Source organism: Chrysoperla carnea, chromosome 1, assembly GCF_905475395.1.
Source record: "Chrysoperla carnea chromosome 1, inChrCarn1.1, whole genome shotgun sequence".
Lineage (NCBI taxonomy): Eukaryota > Metazoa > Arthropoda > Insecta > Neuroptera > Chrysopidae > Chrysoperla > Chrysoperla carnea.
Window position 1 is genome coordinate 16,150,991 of NC_058337.1, and position 16,855 is coordinate 16,167,845.

The following is a 16,855-nucleotide window of genomic DNA, read 5'->3' on the forward strand; positions in this document are numbered from 1 at the left end:
AGAAATTCTCTTTCTATGTCATTTAATTATACTAAAGATAATGTTTACACCCTCCTCTCCATTTCATATTTAAATCAGTAGAGGTCAGCTCAGTATTTTGGAGTCGCGAATAAAAACGACAATTTCTGGTACATTTTTGTAATAAAAATTTAAATCTGCGAACAATTAGTGAAATATTAAATTGTTACATTAAAATTGGGGAAACGTACAAAATTAAAATTCCGTGTAACCCATGTGAATAAAACAAATAATAAAAATAGACCTGATTACAACTATTCTGTGGTCTTACTAACACTAGGTGTTTGAAGATTCTTAATTATTTGGGTGATTATGTAACATTCAATTTTTCATTTACTCTTTAATATACAATATGACAAATATTTTGTAACAATAGACACTTCCAGTAAATTTACTAATTAAATTTACTATTTGATAATAAAATATTTACATTTAAAAGTGTTTTGCAATAAATATACTCGCTTAAAAAAATTGTGGCATTTAAACACTTCAGAATCGTGCCCCATGAATCATGACGTCATCTGTTATGACAATTCATTGTATACCAAAGAGTTTATACAAGGCTCAAAACTTGCGATATAACGAATGAGAGAGAAGTCTGCCAGTGAGTTCCCTGTGTCCTTGTCTAATCTATATGTCATTGGCTACATATTGTTTACATTATTGCTATTACGTAAATAGATAAAAAAACGATTTATGGAATATTATTTAATACATTAAAAGTTATTCAAAAAGTAGAAACGTTATTTACATAACAAACACAATATAAACAGTTTAATTTTTAATAAAATTAACTGAAAGTTTTATTGAGTTTCATTATTATTTAAATTTAAGTGCACTTTCATCTATCAATATTTCAATTACAATATTTCTGAAAAAACTAATTGTGTACTTAGTATAACCTGCGGCCACATATTGGAGAATATTCATTTTTCAGAAAAAATAATACAAAACTGTATATACCTCTTTGTGCAAAACAAATATAATAGCAGACACAAAATTTCTGTGCATCATATGATTATGACATATGTTTAGGACAGGGACACAGGGGAACTCACTGGCAGCCTTCTCTCCCATTCATCATATCGCATCCACTTACAGGCTAGCAGATCCCTCGCGTTCTTTATGTATATAAACTCTTTGGATTCAAAAAAAAAAAAACCATTCATAAAAGATGGTTATATTACCTTGCAAAAGATTTCGATAGCTTAGATGACATTTTTTGTACTTTAACTAACTTTTAAGACAAAAAAAACGAGTAAAAAATTTTTTTTGGAAGTGCCTATACAACATATTATTTGAATATTTAGGTACATTGTTTAGTTAATACTTTCTTTTTTTTCCTTTTGTTAATGTCTTCCAATAAAACAAGCATTTTTATATTTTCTCTGAAACAGTAACATTTGTTCATAATCTGTTTCATATAAATCAGGTATTTGTGTTTTAGTTACTTCATTATACACAAAATGTACACTATTTTCATGATATAATTGGAATTCATATGTAATTAATTGTCGCATAAAACCAGAATTCGGTTTGATCTGCGGTCGTATTGATTTTACTAATCTGTATGCATTGCGTAACGTCATTCCATTATATTTCATTAAATACGCAAGGCATAGTGATGCTGATCGGCTAATACCAGCTACACAGTGTACAAGTGTTACACCATTTGATTGTCGGACCTGCAAATAAAAATAAAACAAAAATTAAAAATGGGCTTTATTAATTTCTTTCTTTTATTTCTATGATTGTGCGTTAGAACTACTATTAAGGTGTTTGTCTCCCTACAGTATTGTAAAAAAGTTTTGGTTTGTATGCACGGTACACGCATATAAACCAAATACTTGCTTGGAATCAAATAATGTGATATTTTTAGTTTTGCATTAAAAAGAAACTCCAAAAACATATTATATTTTGTGTGCCATAAACTAGTTAGCGCTAAATATTAATATTTAAAAAAACATGGTCATTGGTTGATATTAAAAACAAATTGTATATCAAAAAATTACTCCTAAAATACTCTTTCAGAATAAATAATTAACCCACTTAAATAATTAATAGTTAATTAGTTACTCATAATTAAAAAATCTTAATTCCCGATTGACTCCATTTACATATTTTAATCGTTATTATTTAACCAAAATTGGAGATGGCATTAGTGGGTTATGTGATAGTCTTAAAGCATTAAGTATATAAACTGAGCATCGCCTATCTTTCCGTACAGTGAGAGGTGTGCTAACATCCGAGGCAATTGCTTGGGTTAGCTAGGGACAATTCATTTATCAAAACAATATAGGGACATTTATCAAAAAAACATACATTGAATGTCAAATTTTGATATCACAAAATTTTTTACATAAAACATCCTCCATCATTCTACATTTTTCTTACGAATCTACAATGGCAAGTATGGCAACAACTCTTTGTTTTCGACATTCCCCCACCGCCGCCTTGATAGATTTGACCCAAGCAATTACCTCAGGTGTTGGCACACTTTAAATAATTTAACGCTCAGTCCATGTACTTAATGATTTAATGTGATATTTGTATTATTTCCCGCCCAGTTTGAAGTACCATACATTATGAATTTACTAATTAAATATTAATTATTTAAATGGAGCAATTATATATTCAGAAAGAGTAATTTTTTGATATCTAATTTTTTTTTAAATATTAACGATTAAAATATATAAATTAAATGAAAATAATTGGTAATTCAAATTTTTTTATTATAAATAAATAATCAACTATTATTTATTTAAGTGGAGCAATTGCTATTCTGAAAGAGTTAACTAGTTTATGGTAAAATTTTTGCTCGCCTATTAATTAAAAAATAATTTACCAAATATAATGAAATTCGTTTGAATGTACAAAATTTATCTGAGGGCAGAGAGAAATTAAATTTTTTTATAAAATTTTTTTGAGTCGATCCTTCTTTATTTTAAGATTTTGAATACGTTTCATTACATTCGGGTAACTGTTTCAGTAATAGGTTCGAAAAAAGTTTTAAAACATATCTAATATTGTAGCTGATTTATATTGGCTCTTGAAAAATACCTAATTACATTAAATTTTGGTAATTTGGCTAATTAGAAAATGAAATGCTAATTAATTATTTGAAAAGAATTTTAAATATTTATAAATATGCTATGCTTAAATGATATTTTGTTTGAAATTTATTCTTAGAATATCAAAAGAATATTTGTACTCAATTATTATTAATATTTATATTATTGTGAAAGCGAAAGGAAACAAATTTTTTTTTGTATGTTCAATATTTACAACTTCGAATTTCAAACATGTGTGTTTGAAAATATGTGTACATGTAGTTTTTACACGTGTTTTTTTGGCTCTTTTCAAACATTTGGTCCATATATTCTATCATAACATACACAGGGTTACTAAATAAAAAATCATGCCAAAAATTATTTGACCTCAAAATATTTGTTTTTATTTATTTTTTTATTTTATTTTATGTATCCAAAAGAATGTAGAATGATTTCGTAATAATTTTGTTAAACATAAAATTTCAAAAATTTATTCTTCTATTATGAAAAAAACTTTTGGTAAATAAGCTGAAAAATTTATTTAAAAAAAAATGAGAAAACATTTCATATGAAATATTGTTTATGTTTGTTCCTCGTTCGAAAATTAAATGATTAGACCAATTAGGACAATCAACAAAAAATCCTAGGATTTCTTAAGTTTAATTTCATAATTTCTTTGCAATTGAGCTTTGGATAAAGTAATAAACACAGAATGTCCGCTGATCGAATTATCAAGAGGATGAAAGATCAATTTTTTAAATTATAGGATAAAAGTAACGAAAAAGTTATTCTTCATAAAAATCCCTATTTCCCGAAAAAAAAAGGATATGAACATTTACAAATCGTTGATGGGTTTACAGTGTGTTTAAAAGCTAACAAATAAACTAAAACTGTTTAAATGAGAAGTACTGTTGTTTAATATTTTACAGAAAGTTTTTAAGAAACAAATCTGTTCAAAACTTTAAATATATTCCAACCACAAATTTTCAAATAGGAATTCTAGATTTTATATATGTTGAAAAACTTGTATAACTTGGGTAAAGAGCCATATAAACTTAAAGTTTGTTTAAATCAGTTGTAAATTTGTATTTAGGGTTTATTTTAACATAACATAATAAATAACGGTACTTTTTAAAAAATTTTGTATTTTTCGTATATTTTTGAACAACCTGTAGTTTCAAATGATGTTTACCTAAGTGGTAACGTAGATGACATATTTTTGACAAATCAAGATTGTGAGTATGATAAAAATGTTTGACGATTTTCTTTTTACGTTAGTTAATGGAAACCAATTGTAGTCTAGTCAAAGTTTGGTATTTTACCTTCGCGAATCGCTTGAATTTTTTTTATTGTTTTTATTTTAAACTTTCATTTCTACATTTTTACCAATAGAAATTTCATAATTGATGTTTAAGTCCATTGTAATTTAATATGCATGTAGTTTAATAGGAAAGATGGACAAAAAATAACTTAAGTAAAATTTCTCTGATACTTTCCAAAAAACTTTTTGTGAAGATTGCTACATGGTTTTTAAACTCCTTACTGATTTCTGCCTCAAACACGCTCTTTATTGTTTTAGTATATGTTTTTCCTAAACTGGCCATCGTGTTCGTGGGTTTTTTGTGTATTATATTTACACCCGAATTAGGGAGAACTGGGTAAGCGACAAAACTCTATAAGTGAGAATAATTCTCAGGACTTAAACATCTCAAAAACCTCTAAGTGAGGAACAAAAACCTATATTTCTCAGGTCTCGGACTTTGATCTCTCAAAAACCTCTATAAGTGAGAAAGAAAAACCTAACTGACAGTCGTTTTTCCAACGCTGACCTCTATAACTGAGAGTTTTTCTTGCCTGTACCTCGCTATAAACGACAATTAAACATTTGCTTTAACTATGCCTTTTACTATGTTTATAACTAAATTATGCTTTACTATGAACAATAAATTATGCTATACTATGTTTATAACTAAATATTTTGAAAATTATTAATAGACCTCTCTAAGCGACACAGACCTCTCGTGTACGAAGAATATTCAACATCCCTTCAACTCTCTCTTAATCAGGTTTGACTGTATAAAATAATTTTAACATGAAAATAGTCTCGGTTTTCTGATAATGTATTTTGCTAGCTTAACGGTTGTTAGTATAAGAAAAATGAAAATTCAAAAAATATTATTGTTTTGAACTTACTTGGTCTATTGTATCTGCAACAAGTTCGAAATATGGCGTTAAATCTGTTTCATTACGATCTAAAACTGGCACCCTTAAATATATTACTGGTGGATCACATTCAGGTAATGGAGTGTCTGGAAGTTCACTGGTAGCGTTTATAACGCAATTGACGCCCAATCGTGACAGTATATCAGGTCGTAATACTGCTGCTGAACTTAGCAGTAAGTGATCTGTAATTTCTGATATGCCTGGAATTGTTGGTTTTTGGTTCCCACATCTGGAAATGTATAAAAGAAAAATAATGAAATATTTTATAATTCTTAAGAATATAAAATAATATTTATCGAAAGTAGTTATAAAATTTAAAAAAGAAAAACTGATTCCTTTTACAAAAAATATAAATAAAAATCTCTTGAGAATGAACGAAAGTTCGAAAAATTTTGAGATAAAATAAAAAAATTAGTAGTCATACACCAATAATAAAAATATTTTTTATTATTTTAATTATTTATTGTAATATAGTATGTATTACCAAAAACCTAATATAAATTCAATTAAATAAAATTCCCCACTGAGTATAGTAATTGATTTTACAATAATTACTTATATTTTTTGGGTATTCCAAAGGTACTTTTTTTGTTTTAATACAAATAGACTTTTAAACGATACTTGGTGAAAATGTAGCCCTTCATATGCCAAAGAAGAAAGTTTTTACAAATTTGAAAAATATTGAAAAATTTTGCCAAAAATCGGTTTTATCGACAAAAAAGCCAACAAATCAAACAAATTTGTGAAGAACAAAAAAAGTACAGTACAAAAAAATTGGAATATTCGTAAAGTGATCCGCTAACTTAATATTAAGTACCAAAAAATTAAAACTTATGAAATTGAGAACAAAAGCAGGCATAAGTAAGAACAAGGGAAATGAAGACTATAACGCAGTAGTCTTGGTTTGCAAAGTTAAAATTTCCCAATGAAGCGACTGGGTAACTGCTTGTGTGTTATATATGCATATATGAAATAGGTAGAAGCTTAGGGGATATTCATAAAGGACGTCACGCTTTTTCTGACAATTTTTGACCCCCCCCCCCCCACCTCCTTTTTCACAAATTCAAAATACGTGAAATTTGCACTCATCATCAAGACAAATTATACAAGAATAAAAAATTAGGAACATTCACAGCTGTATTATGAGTTTTAAAACGCTATTCATCGCGTTGTAACCAAGCTTTTTCGTGTTTTAAATGAAATTTTGGAATGCAGAGCTAAAAAAGTATAGGTATTCCAAAAAAACCGATATTAAATAATTTTGACGCCACATTGAACCCCCCCCCCCCCCACCCCCTTCAGGCTTATTTAGTAATTTACAATTTCAGTAATTTGTACTTGAAATGTGAATTTTGTTCAGATTAAGAAAATCTTTTTGATTGTGGCAGCTCTCCATTTACCCTTTAAAACCTTTTATGTAGCAATTTCATTTTTTCAAGAATCACAAAGAGCAAAATTCCATTATAATAAAAAAGCGTCTTATAATAAGAAATATAGAGAGGTCTTATTTACAATAAAGGAGAAATATGATCTTATTTTGTTGATTCAGTGATTCATTGTATATATTTTTTTTTCTTGCTATGATGGTTTCCCTTATTTTGTCATTTAAGAAAAATTTCTTCTAAATGTAAGTGATAAAAATTTAGTCAAATAAATAAACATATTTTTGTTTATATTTAAACTTCAACATTCTTTGATGAAAGATAACGATATTTAGTGGAAATAATTTGGCAAAGAATTATTTAAAAAACTTAAGTGAGCCGTTGAGAATATTTGCGAATCATTTAATAAGAATTTGTAATAATAGATGAAAAGAACGTAAATGATAGATATTATTAAAACGTTTACAAACTAATATTAGACAAAATTTTGAAAATAATCAAATCTTTATTTTTGAATTAAAAAATTTCTATTTTTATTAAAATAATTCAAGTCATCGAACTTTTCTTATAAAATGATAAAATTTAAATTTTTGGAATTATGTTCCTTATCGCACGTTATAATTTGTTTGCTGGTTGGGAGGTAAAACCAAAAAATGTGCACCAATTTTAAACGATCCTAAAATTCGACGATGTTACCTAGGAAACTAAAACTTTTTAATTTATTCAGCTTGCCATGAATTTTGAGAATATTTTGAAAATAATTTACAATCTGTCAATTTATATTTTTTATCCAAAGTTTGTTTTTCATTCAAAAACAAGTGAAAACAAACAATTGACTGAGTTAATTGTTGAAATACCATGTATAGTCAGTATTGATTTCTTTATCACATTACACATACAAACATGTGACACATACATAACTGATAATCAAGTATAGTACATATTATAAAATTTCCGCCTAATTGGCTCCCTCACGGGTAAACAGTGATGTTTACGAAAAAATGTTTCAAACAAAAGTTGTTTAATTTTTGATAAAGAACATTTTTTAAACTTTTGTTCTATCTCTAACGGTTTACAAGATGGGTCCTACGGACCCAAGCCCCAATTGACCTACGATGCTCATTTACGAACTTGACCTCACTTTTTACGTCCTGAGTACGCTGTAAAAGTGTTTCATCTCGATATCTTTTTTCGTTTTTGAGTTATCGTGTCCACAGACGGACGGACGGGCGGACAATCGGAAATAGACTAATTAGGTGATTTTATGAACACCTATGACAAAATTTTTTTCCTAGCATCATTATTTTTAAGCGTTACAAACTTGGGACTAAACTTAATATACTATGTATATTTCATATATACATAGTATAAAAAGTTTTGAGTTATCAGAAGAAGATAAACATAATAGAGATCGTTAAAGTACGAACAAGGAAATTTTGTGTTATGTCATAATAAATATCTTGATCAAGCCAAAGAAGGTAATGTACGCAGTTCGCACATATTTGGTTGACTACTAAATCAGCAGTATATCTTTTTTAATATTACAATTAATTCATAAAGTACAGAGTTAAAGCAGCTTTAATATTTAATTCTATAAACAATAAAACAAGTATTTGACTTTTTAAATTAATATTTTAAATTTTCAGAATTACCAATGCAGAGAAACGCAAACAGTATCATGAGAAAAAAAATAAAAAAAACCATTTACAAGAAACTAATTACACTAAACCTGCAAGATAGCGTACCACAAAACTAATATTTATAACTAAAATTACTCATATAGTTATTTGTATTTTCAAATATTTTTTATCTTGTTCTATATTTATTACAAAAATGAACATGTGCATAATCAATCATTCAAACCAGCAAAACAATCAATGCAAATTTGAGTAAAAAAGTATACGCTACATTTATAATATACAAAGATACGATAGAAACATAGTTCCAGCCGGGTGTCCCACGAAAACTCTCGTTTTTTTTATTGTAAGCAAATTTCACAGCAAAACTATTTAAGTCCACAATTAAAAGAGAAATTAAAGTGAAACTTATTTCGAAAAAAAGAAGAGGCTATTTAATGAAATATAAAGTTAATTTTTCACGCAAAATTTATGACGTCACAAATAAAAGCGGGAAAGTAATTTTGAAAAAAACAAACAAACAGAAAGTAAATGATATTAAAAGGAATATTATACATGAAGTATATACTACCTATGTGGTTTATAAGTCTCGATAAATATTAAAAAATTTATTTTTAGAAAATTCCTTGCATACCTTATTAACGTATCAGTAGGAACATTATTGTGAAGAATTTCTTGCACAACTGTGTCTCTATTTTTAACCACTGTGGATGTTTGTGTCTCCGTCGAACTATGTATACACACTATTTCTGTTTCTGTTTTCATTTTAGTTAATAATATTTAATTATTTATCTATTGATTATTTTCAAAAAAAGTTGTTGTCAAAAATATTATATTATTTTATTATTTAGTTAAATTTATTTTTATGGAAACATTTTTTTTAACAAAAATTATAATTATAATTCACATTAAAATTATTTTATACAACTTAAAACAATTTAAATTTGTTTTAATTAATTATTTAATTGACTAGATTATTTATAACAATTGTAATGAATTAAAACTCAAATTTGTTTGTTGAGAGGTATAGATATTCATTAAATGTTAGTTTAATGATGAGTCAGTTCTTAGTCAATGTTGACATGATTTTTATACTGGGAATATCCACGCGGTTTGTGTGAAATATTTACGCGCATGAGTATTCGTATATAAAATAGGTGGGCATCCCTGGATGCGACGACTCAATTTGAACATTTTCTTATAAATATTTTCATTTTTATCATAATGTTAGAATAATGTATTGTACTGCCTTGAACTTGGTGGAAAAACAAGTATACTTCTGTTGCCTGTATGTTTTATATTTATAAAGCCAAATTTTTTTTCAAGGTTGATACAATGTGAAAATAAGGTAAATATATAATGCGCAATTTCGTGAAAAATTCTTTCGAGATAATTTTAGTTCGTTGTTACAACATGTTTACCACATATTTTTTGTAAATAACATTGTAGACTATACAGGGTGTCTTTTTTAAGTTGACATAAGTTTTATCGATAAAAATGCATCAATCAAAAAATGTAACTTGATCCTAGGTTTTCAAGCTCAATGGAAAGCTCACTATACTCCATAACTGATAATGGATAGATGAACACTTTAAATAAGAAAGTTGGTATTGATAAAAAAGTAACATATTTCGAGACATTTTTCCAAAAACCTTTCCATTTTTTCATAAATCCAATAAAAGTGGCTTGTTTCTCTGAACTATTCGGCAGGGCCCGATCTAGCTATTTAGACACTCACACCATATACAGGGTTATTTTTAGTTAATGTATGCTTGAAACCCCATAAAAAAATTCAATCGATGAAAATGCTTCAAATGAAAAATATTAGTTTGAAAACGACACATCTTATATCGGCATCGAATTCGATCTAAGTTTTCAGGTTTAATTAAAACTTGACTCTGATTCATAACTAAAAAACATTAGATGAACTCTTTAAATTAGAAAGTTGTTCCTTATAAATACGCAAACATTTTTTTGCAAACGGAATAGTTTAGACAGTAATTGATACCAAAAATTTAGCTTTTTGTGCGTTTGTTCATTCAACTTGAACTATAATGGTCTTAATTTATTGGAATTTTTTTTCGAAGACTAGATTTCCCAAAAACAATTGCACGAAATAACAATTTTGATATGAAAAAACAATTTTGGATAAAACTTTTCATTCCGTTTTTGCCTAAACTGTACGGTTGGTTAAAAAAATGTTTCGAACAGAAAATGTTATTTTTTTAATCAATATAACAACTTTCTAAATTAAAGTGTTCATTTATCTATTAACAGTTATGGAGTAGAGTGAGCTTCAAAACCAAGGTCACGTTTAATGTCTGCGTAAGATGTGGGCCTATACACCCAATATTTTTTGCTTTAAGCTTTCTTATCGATAAAACTTACTTTTCGAGTTTCAAGTGTATGTCAACTGAAAAAAGCACCCTGTATACAGAGTATATGTTTTATAAGTACAGTTTCGCTTAAATACATAGATTCCAATGGTGTTTTTTCAGTATTTTATTTTATTTATAAATTATAATGAATTTTCAATCCCAGTTTTCTGAAAAGAACAGGACCCCCGATTTATTGAGCCCCGATTTGAGCCTAAATGAGCCGAGCGGTCTAAGGCGCTAGTTTTAGAACGTTGGACTATTTAGACTTAGGTTGCGTTGGTTCGAATCCAGGCAGCGGCAGTGTGAACAATTTATAATTAGTGGTAGAGTGCAGAATTGATCACATTGTCGTCGCTTGGAAAAAGAACGAAGTAACCGACTCTACCCACATCAAAAAATGTAATTGTAAATATGTTTGTAATGGAATAAAATAAAGATTAACATATAATGATGTGGGTGGCCTCTGAGATTAGGCATGCGTCAGAAAAACGGAGGTTAAACCCCCATTATTATTATATTGAGCTCCGATTAATGAGATTACTGCATATCATGTTTTGAGGATTTGCTGCACATTTTTTCTTCACTGGGCCATCGCACAGCTCGCCTCCCCTCTGGATCGGGCCATGACATTCGGTTTACAAAACAATGTTACAAACAAAAAGTGTTTGTGTATTTATAAAGAACAACTTTCTAATTTAAAGCATTCATCTAATGTTTGTCATTTATGAATCAGAGTGGGGCTTTAATTGAGTCTGGAATATTAGATCGAATTCCATGCCGGTATAAAATGTGTGCCAGTGGTGGATTTACACTAGGGGCAGTCGGGGCTAGTGCCCAGGGCGGCAAATTTTCTAGGGCGGCAAAATTTGGAATGTGAGAAAATATTTTCTATACAATATATAATTAACTAATTCTTTTAAATAAACATTTTATTTTTCAAGAAATATAATTTATGCATTATGTATCAAATCAAAATTTTGTTTATTATAATATAGGAAATTTAAGTGAAAACTATTAAAATAGTTTAATTAATTTATTTCCATAAAGGTTTGCAAAAATAAAATTTGATATTTTCTGGAATTGATAAATTAATATAGTTTTTTTGAAGAATTAAAAATATTTTCAAATTATGTATGTCTTTTTGATAACAGAAACTTTAATTGATCAATGAATTTTCCTAAAATTAGATTAGAATTATCAAATAATACTAATTAATTTTAATTTAAAAGAACAGTAATAATAATATGTAATACATAATAAATTTTCTGCAATTAATTAGTTATTCTAATTTTTAAAAAATAAGATATCAAAACTATTAAAATAAAATTTCAGTCATAGGGCGGCATTTTCTAAAGTGTCCCAGGGCGGCAGAAATTTAAATCCGGCCCTGATGTGTGCCTTTGAAACTAACATCTTCGTTTGAAGCATTTACCTCGGTTAAATTTATTTATCGAGTTTCAAGTATATGTCAGCTTAAAAAAGCATCCTGTACCCATATATTTAAAGTTGTTATTCCCGATTGCACTGGTGGAATATATTCTTGTAAAAATGAAAAATATTGTAAACTATTTTCCTGCCATATATCATCAAAATCAAAATTATACAATATATTTCCCTTAGGATCGAAAGTTACATGGAATCTAGCACATTTTTTCCGACGAATATTGTCGATAACAATGGGTTTCATTCTTGAAGTTTGTAAACATATCAATTTCATCCTTATTATTACTTATTTTATAGTGATATTGGAAGATAGTTTGGCAGTTTGCGTTTTTATCATAGAAATCCTATATTGAAGTGTTTTTAAAAGTATGCTTTATTATATAACAAAGCAAATATTCTGAAGATTAATTTGAAAAAGCAATATTCATTAGTTAAAAGCATGACAAATATTTTCTTATAAAGAAAATTATAGCAAGGGGCACTCGTTTTTCCATAAAATACATTGAAAGTGATGCAATGAATGGCGTTTGCATTGAAAAAATAAGTATTTCTTCTATAAGTGATTTTCTCTAAATCTTAATATTTCAAAAACTATGGTATATATTGAAAAATTTTCGACTCTTAATTTTCGACAAATTTTCTTCCTAACAGAATCACCCACAAAACTCTCAAATATTATCATACACTCTTTTTTTGGAAACGTCCTTATAGGACAGTGACTGAGGCTGTGTTACCTCGCAATTTTGAATAGAGTGTTACCTCGCAATTTTGCGGGAAAAGACCGACTTTTATGAAACTTGGTAATTGAGAGATAATTTAAAACAACCTTTTACTATTGGTCCAGAAAATAATAAATATTGGTTAACACTAATATGTATATAAAGGCATTGGTTTTAGTGTTCATTTTTATTTGGAGAAAGCGAGTAATCAATTTTATTTTGATCATTCGGATCATTCCGTTAATTTTATGCTAATGACTTCTTCGAAAACTCATCTTCAAGTTATTTTCAAATACCTACTTTAAAAAATACTTTTTGTTTATATGTCGTTTCTCCGTTATTTTACGATTAAAACTTTAACTTGAGTGTTCGGCGAGCAAAATATCAGGTTCAAATAAAGATAATCAAATTTCAAAAAAATTGTTATATAGAAATTGACTGTACGTGCGAAAGCAACAAAAATAACTAATAAAAGCCAACTCACCCCTGTATTGACACGGAATTGTATCTTCGTCCACCACCACGAATACGAAAACTTGGTTTCTTTTTAAGTAAAATTTATTTTCGAGTTTATATTTACTGTAGTAAAAAATGTTTGAAATTATTGTTATGAAATTACATTTAACGATAATATTTGGAAAAATTTTGTTATCGTACACGATACAATATAACTCAATTATTATGACGTGGATAAATTGTTAATTTTGACATGATAGCTCAAAGAATATTTTAGGAGCTTAAGGTTAAAATTAAAAACTAGGTCCTGAAAGTTGATTTGATATTGTTACATAACTTAATATTCTTTAATATAAAACAAGTTAGAAGAAACGATTGAATGAGTTAATTGATGAAATACCATGTATAGCCATATAAATACCATAAAGTTGTTTATTTTTATTATAAAATACATTTTTTACATTTAAACTTTTGTTCTATCTCTAACGGCTTATAAGATGAGTCCTACGGATATAAAACCCAATTGACCTATGTTGCTCTTTTCGATCACGACCTTACTAGAACACGCTATAAAAATGAACACGCTATAAAAATTTCAACTTGATATCTTTTTTCATTTTTGAGTTATCGTGTTGTCGTGACAGACGGAGCAAAACAGGCAAACAACCGAAAATGGACTAATTAGGTGATTTTATGAAAACCTATACCAAAATTTTGTTCGTATCATTAATAATTTTAAGCGTTACGAACTTGGGTCTAAACTTAGTATCATGCAGTTCGCCACCAATTTGCAACGAGTAACATACACGATGAGAGAAATTACGATTAGCTAATTCATTCTGATGATTACTACTTGGTAGTCGAAATACGTATTTATATAATACAATCAAGTGAAAACAAACAATTGACTGAGTTAATTGTTGAAATACCATGCATAGTCAGTGTTGATTTCTTTATCACATTCCACATACAAACATGTGACACATACATAACTGATAATCAAGTATAGTACATATTATAAAATTTCCGCCTAATTGGCGCCCTCACGGGTAAACAGTGATGTTACGAAAAAATGTTTCAAACAAAAGTTGTTTAATTTTTGATAAGGAACATTTTTTACATTTAAACTTTAGTTCTATCTCTAACGGTTTACAAGATGGGTCTACGGACCCAAGACCCAATTGACCTATGATGCTCATTTACGAACTTGACCTCAATTTTTACGTCCTGAGTACGGTGTAAAAATTTCAGCTCGATATATTTTTTCGTTTTTGAGTTATCGTGTCCACAGACAAACTTGGGACTAAACTTAATATACTATGTATATTTCATATATACATGGTATAAAAATTGATCTAGGAAATTTGAATTAAAACCATACAAATATCGCTATAAGTTTTTATTTATCCAGATTAATTAGATTACTAACCTTTCTTCCCCACTTGAAATTAAACATAAATTTGCTTAAGGATTTAAATAAAGAGTGAATTATCAGCAAAAATTTAATTTATAATGTCTCAGAATAGAATTTTCCAATCCATTTCTCGCTGCGGGAGCTACCTGTGCGGCTTCATTCAAATTTAGTCTGATCGTTTTTTCATAACGCTCCTAAAAAATTGAGTTACAAAAATCTAATCTAAAAACTCAGTGTAATAGTGTGTAGGTACACCAAGAACATTAGAGATATTACAATATTATACACGCTACAATATTCGAACTGTTCATTGGTATTAAAAGCTCTGCATACACCTACACTCTTAATTTACTTCTATTTCCGGCCATTATTATATATAAATAGCTAAATAATATATTTCACATTTACTGCTGTTTTGCATGTTTCCGAATAATTTAAAATTACGATGGCATTTAAAATAATTTTGAAGTGAACAAAAGAAAAAATCAATATAGCGTGTTATAATATTATAAATCACTAAAACTAAAAAGAAACTAAAGTTAGTAACTACAGTCATTCTAGACTTTTAAATAGAATTTTTGAGGGAAATCACATTTTTGGGGCGAAGCCCGGACTTTTTTGTTACGTTAGGGTGGTCAAGAATGAGTTTAAATTGATGCTAGCCTATGTGAGCAGGCCATCGTCCCAATTTCCAAAGTTTTCGTAAATGAAAACGTTGTAGGTTACACTGAAATGAAGCCACTCTCGAAGTTTCGTAAGAGTGTTAGTCACGAAATCATACCCCCCTCTGTACTGTAGACTATATATAAATGTAATAGCTACTTAATTTCCTCTAATTTTGAAATTTTACGATGCTCACATTGCAATAATTCCATACCGGCATATATGGTCATTTTACTCTCAAATAGCATTATTAATGTTTTACAGGCACATAAACAGCTTTTAAATAACTCTGTATACGTTTTGTTCGGGATTGCGCAACTTTGACGATCCCTTGCACGAGAATAACGAGTCATAGTAAACAACTTTTAAGACAAATTACCTGTTATTACCTGCTATTCTGTCTATAACTTTCATCAAGACTTTTTTTTCCATTCCTTTCCCGAAAATGCTTAAATCGCGAAAGGAAAATTATTTGTCTCAAATTTTTCACTAACTTTTCAGTAGATTGTTTAATATGTGACTTACGCGAATACGCATGGGACCTTTAGTCTCTACAAAAATGCTTTCGGCATTTTTTTCGCTAAAATCAATAGTGTAGCAATTTTTGCAAAAAAACAAACTCACCCCTTCAAACCAAGATGGCAACCTTTCCCCAAGTGGTAGCACCCTCGCCTTTTAAAATTTTAACTTATCTTTGACCACCCAAAAATGCGATTTACTCTATAGAATTTCGGCTAGGATTACTGTATTAAGTTGTATACCTATAATAATAATGTATAACGAAAGAATTTAAAAAAATTTTATTTCATGATCAAAAACAAAATGTTAAATAAACTTTTTACTTAAATCGTAAAATATTTATTACTATTCGTTACCAAATAATTTTTAATTTTTAATAAGTAAATTTAGTTGATGTTTCAATAAGAATGCAAAACTTAAATTTTGCATATTTTTAATGAAATAAATAGTACATATTTAATAATAACTTACGGAGTTAATTGTTTAGATAGTTTACTAGTGCAGAATTTAATTTTGTTTTTGGGCCACAGTCATTAGGAGCTTGGAGCTAAAATTTTTGTTTCGACCTATTCGAGGGGAAAATTTGTCGCATTCAACGCTCTGTCGGCTATGATTGCAAGTGTGCAATGGAATTTACATAGACATATAAAAGACGCATTCGCCTGTATACATACTATGTTTTACGTAACAAATTCCGAGCATCGGATGACCTGGGATTTGATTTAACGCAAACATGTATTTTAATATAACTAAGAATAGGTATTTTAACATTATTATATTCGTTGAATGCGTAGTAGGTGGAAGGTACAACTGAATCTATCTAAGCGATGTAATCTTATAAAACTTACAATTAGTTATGCCTTTTATTTAAATTAGGACTATTTTCAATTGTTTACATGTAAATGGTACCTAAGGTGAATGTCAAATTTAAATTATTGAAAAATAACAATTAA

General features: G+C 28.2%; 1 protein-coding gene across 1 annotated transcript; it reads right to left on the bottom strand.

The window, feature by feature from the left end:
- Window positions 1–1,117: 1,117 nt before the first annotated feature.
- LOC123305391 (dual specificity protein phosphatase 18) lies at window positions 1,118–9,129 on the bottom strand. Its single transcript, XM_044887093.1, has 3 exons — window positions 8,945–9,129; window positions 5,262–5,520; window positions 1,118–1,703 (listed from the first exon to the last, which is right to left on the bottom strand). The coding sequence occupies exons 1-3, from the start codon at window positions 9,073–9,075 to the stop codon at window positions 1,368–1,370; spliced, it is 726 nt and encodes a 241-aa protein (XP_044743028.1). The 5' UTR covers window positions 9,076–9,129; the 3' UTR covers window positions 1,118–1,367.
- Window positions 9,130–16,855: the final 7,726 nt, after the last annotated feature.

What these genes read in the sequence shown, in the direction of transcription:
- LOC123305391 (XM_044887093.1), bottom strand. Translation starts at nt 9,075, where the DNA reads ATGAAAACAGAAACAGAAATAGTGTGTATACATAGTTCGACGGAGACA. An exon ending in CCTACTGATACGTTAATAAG is followed by an intron (nt 5,521 to 8,944) that starts GTATGCAAGGAA and finishes ATACATTTCCAG; the next exon opens with ATGTGGGAACCAAAAACCAA. An exon ending in TTGCAGATACAATAGACCAA is followed by an intron (nt 1,704 to 5,261) that starts GTAAGTTCAAAA and finishes TTTTATTTGCAG; the next exon opens with GTCCGACAATCAAATGGTGT.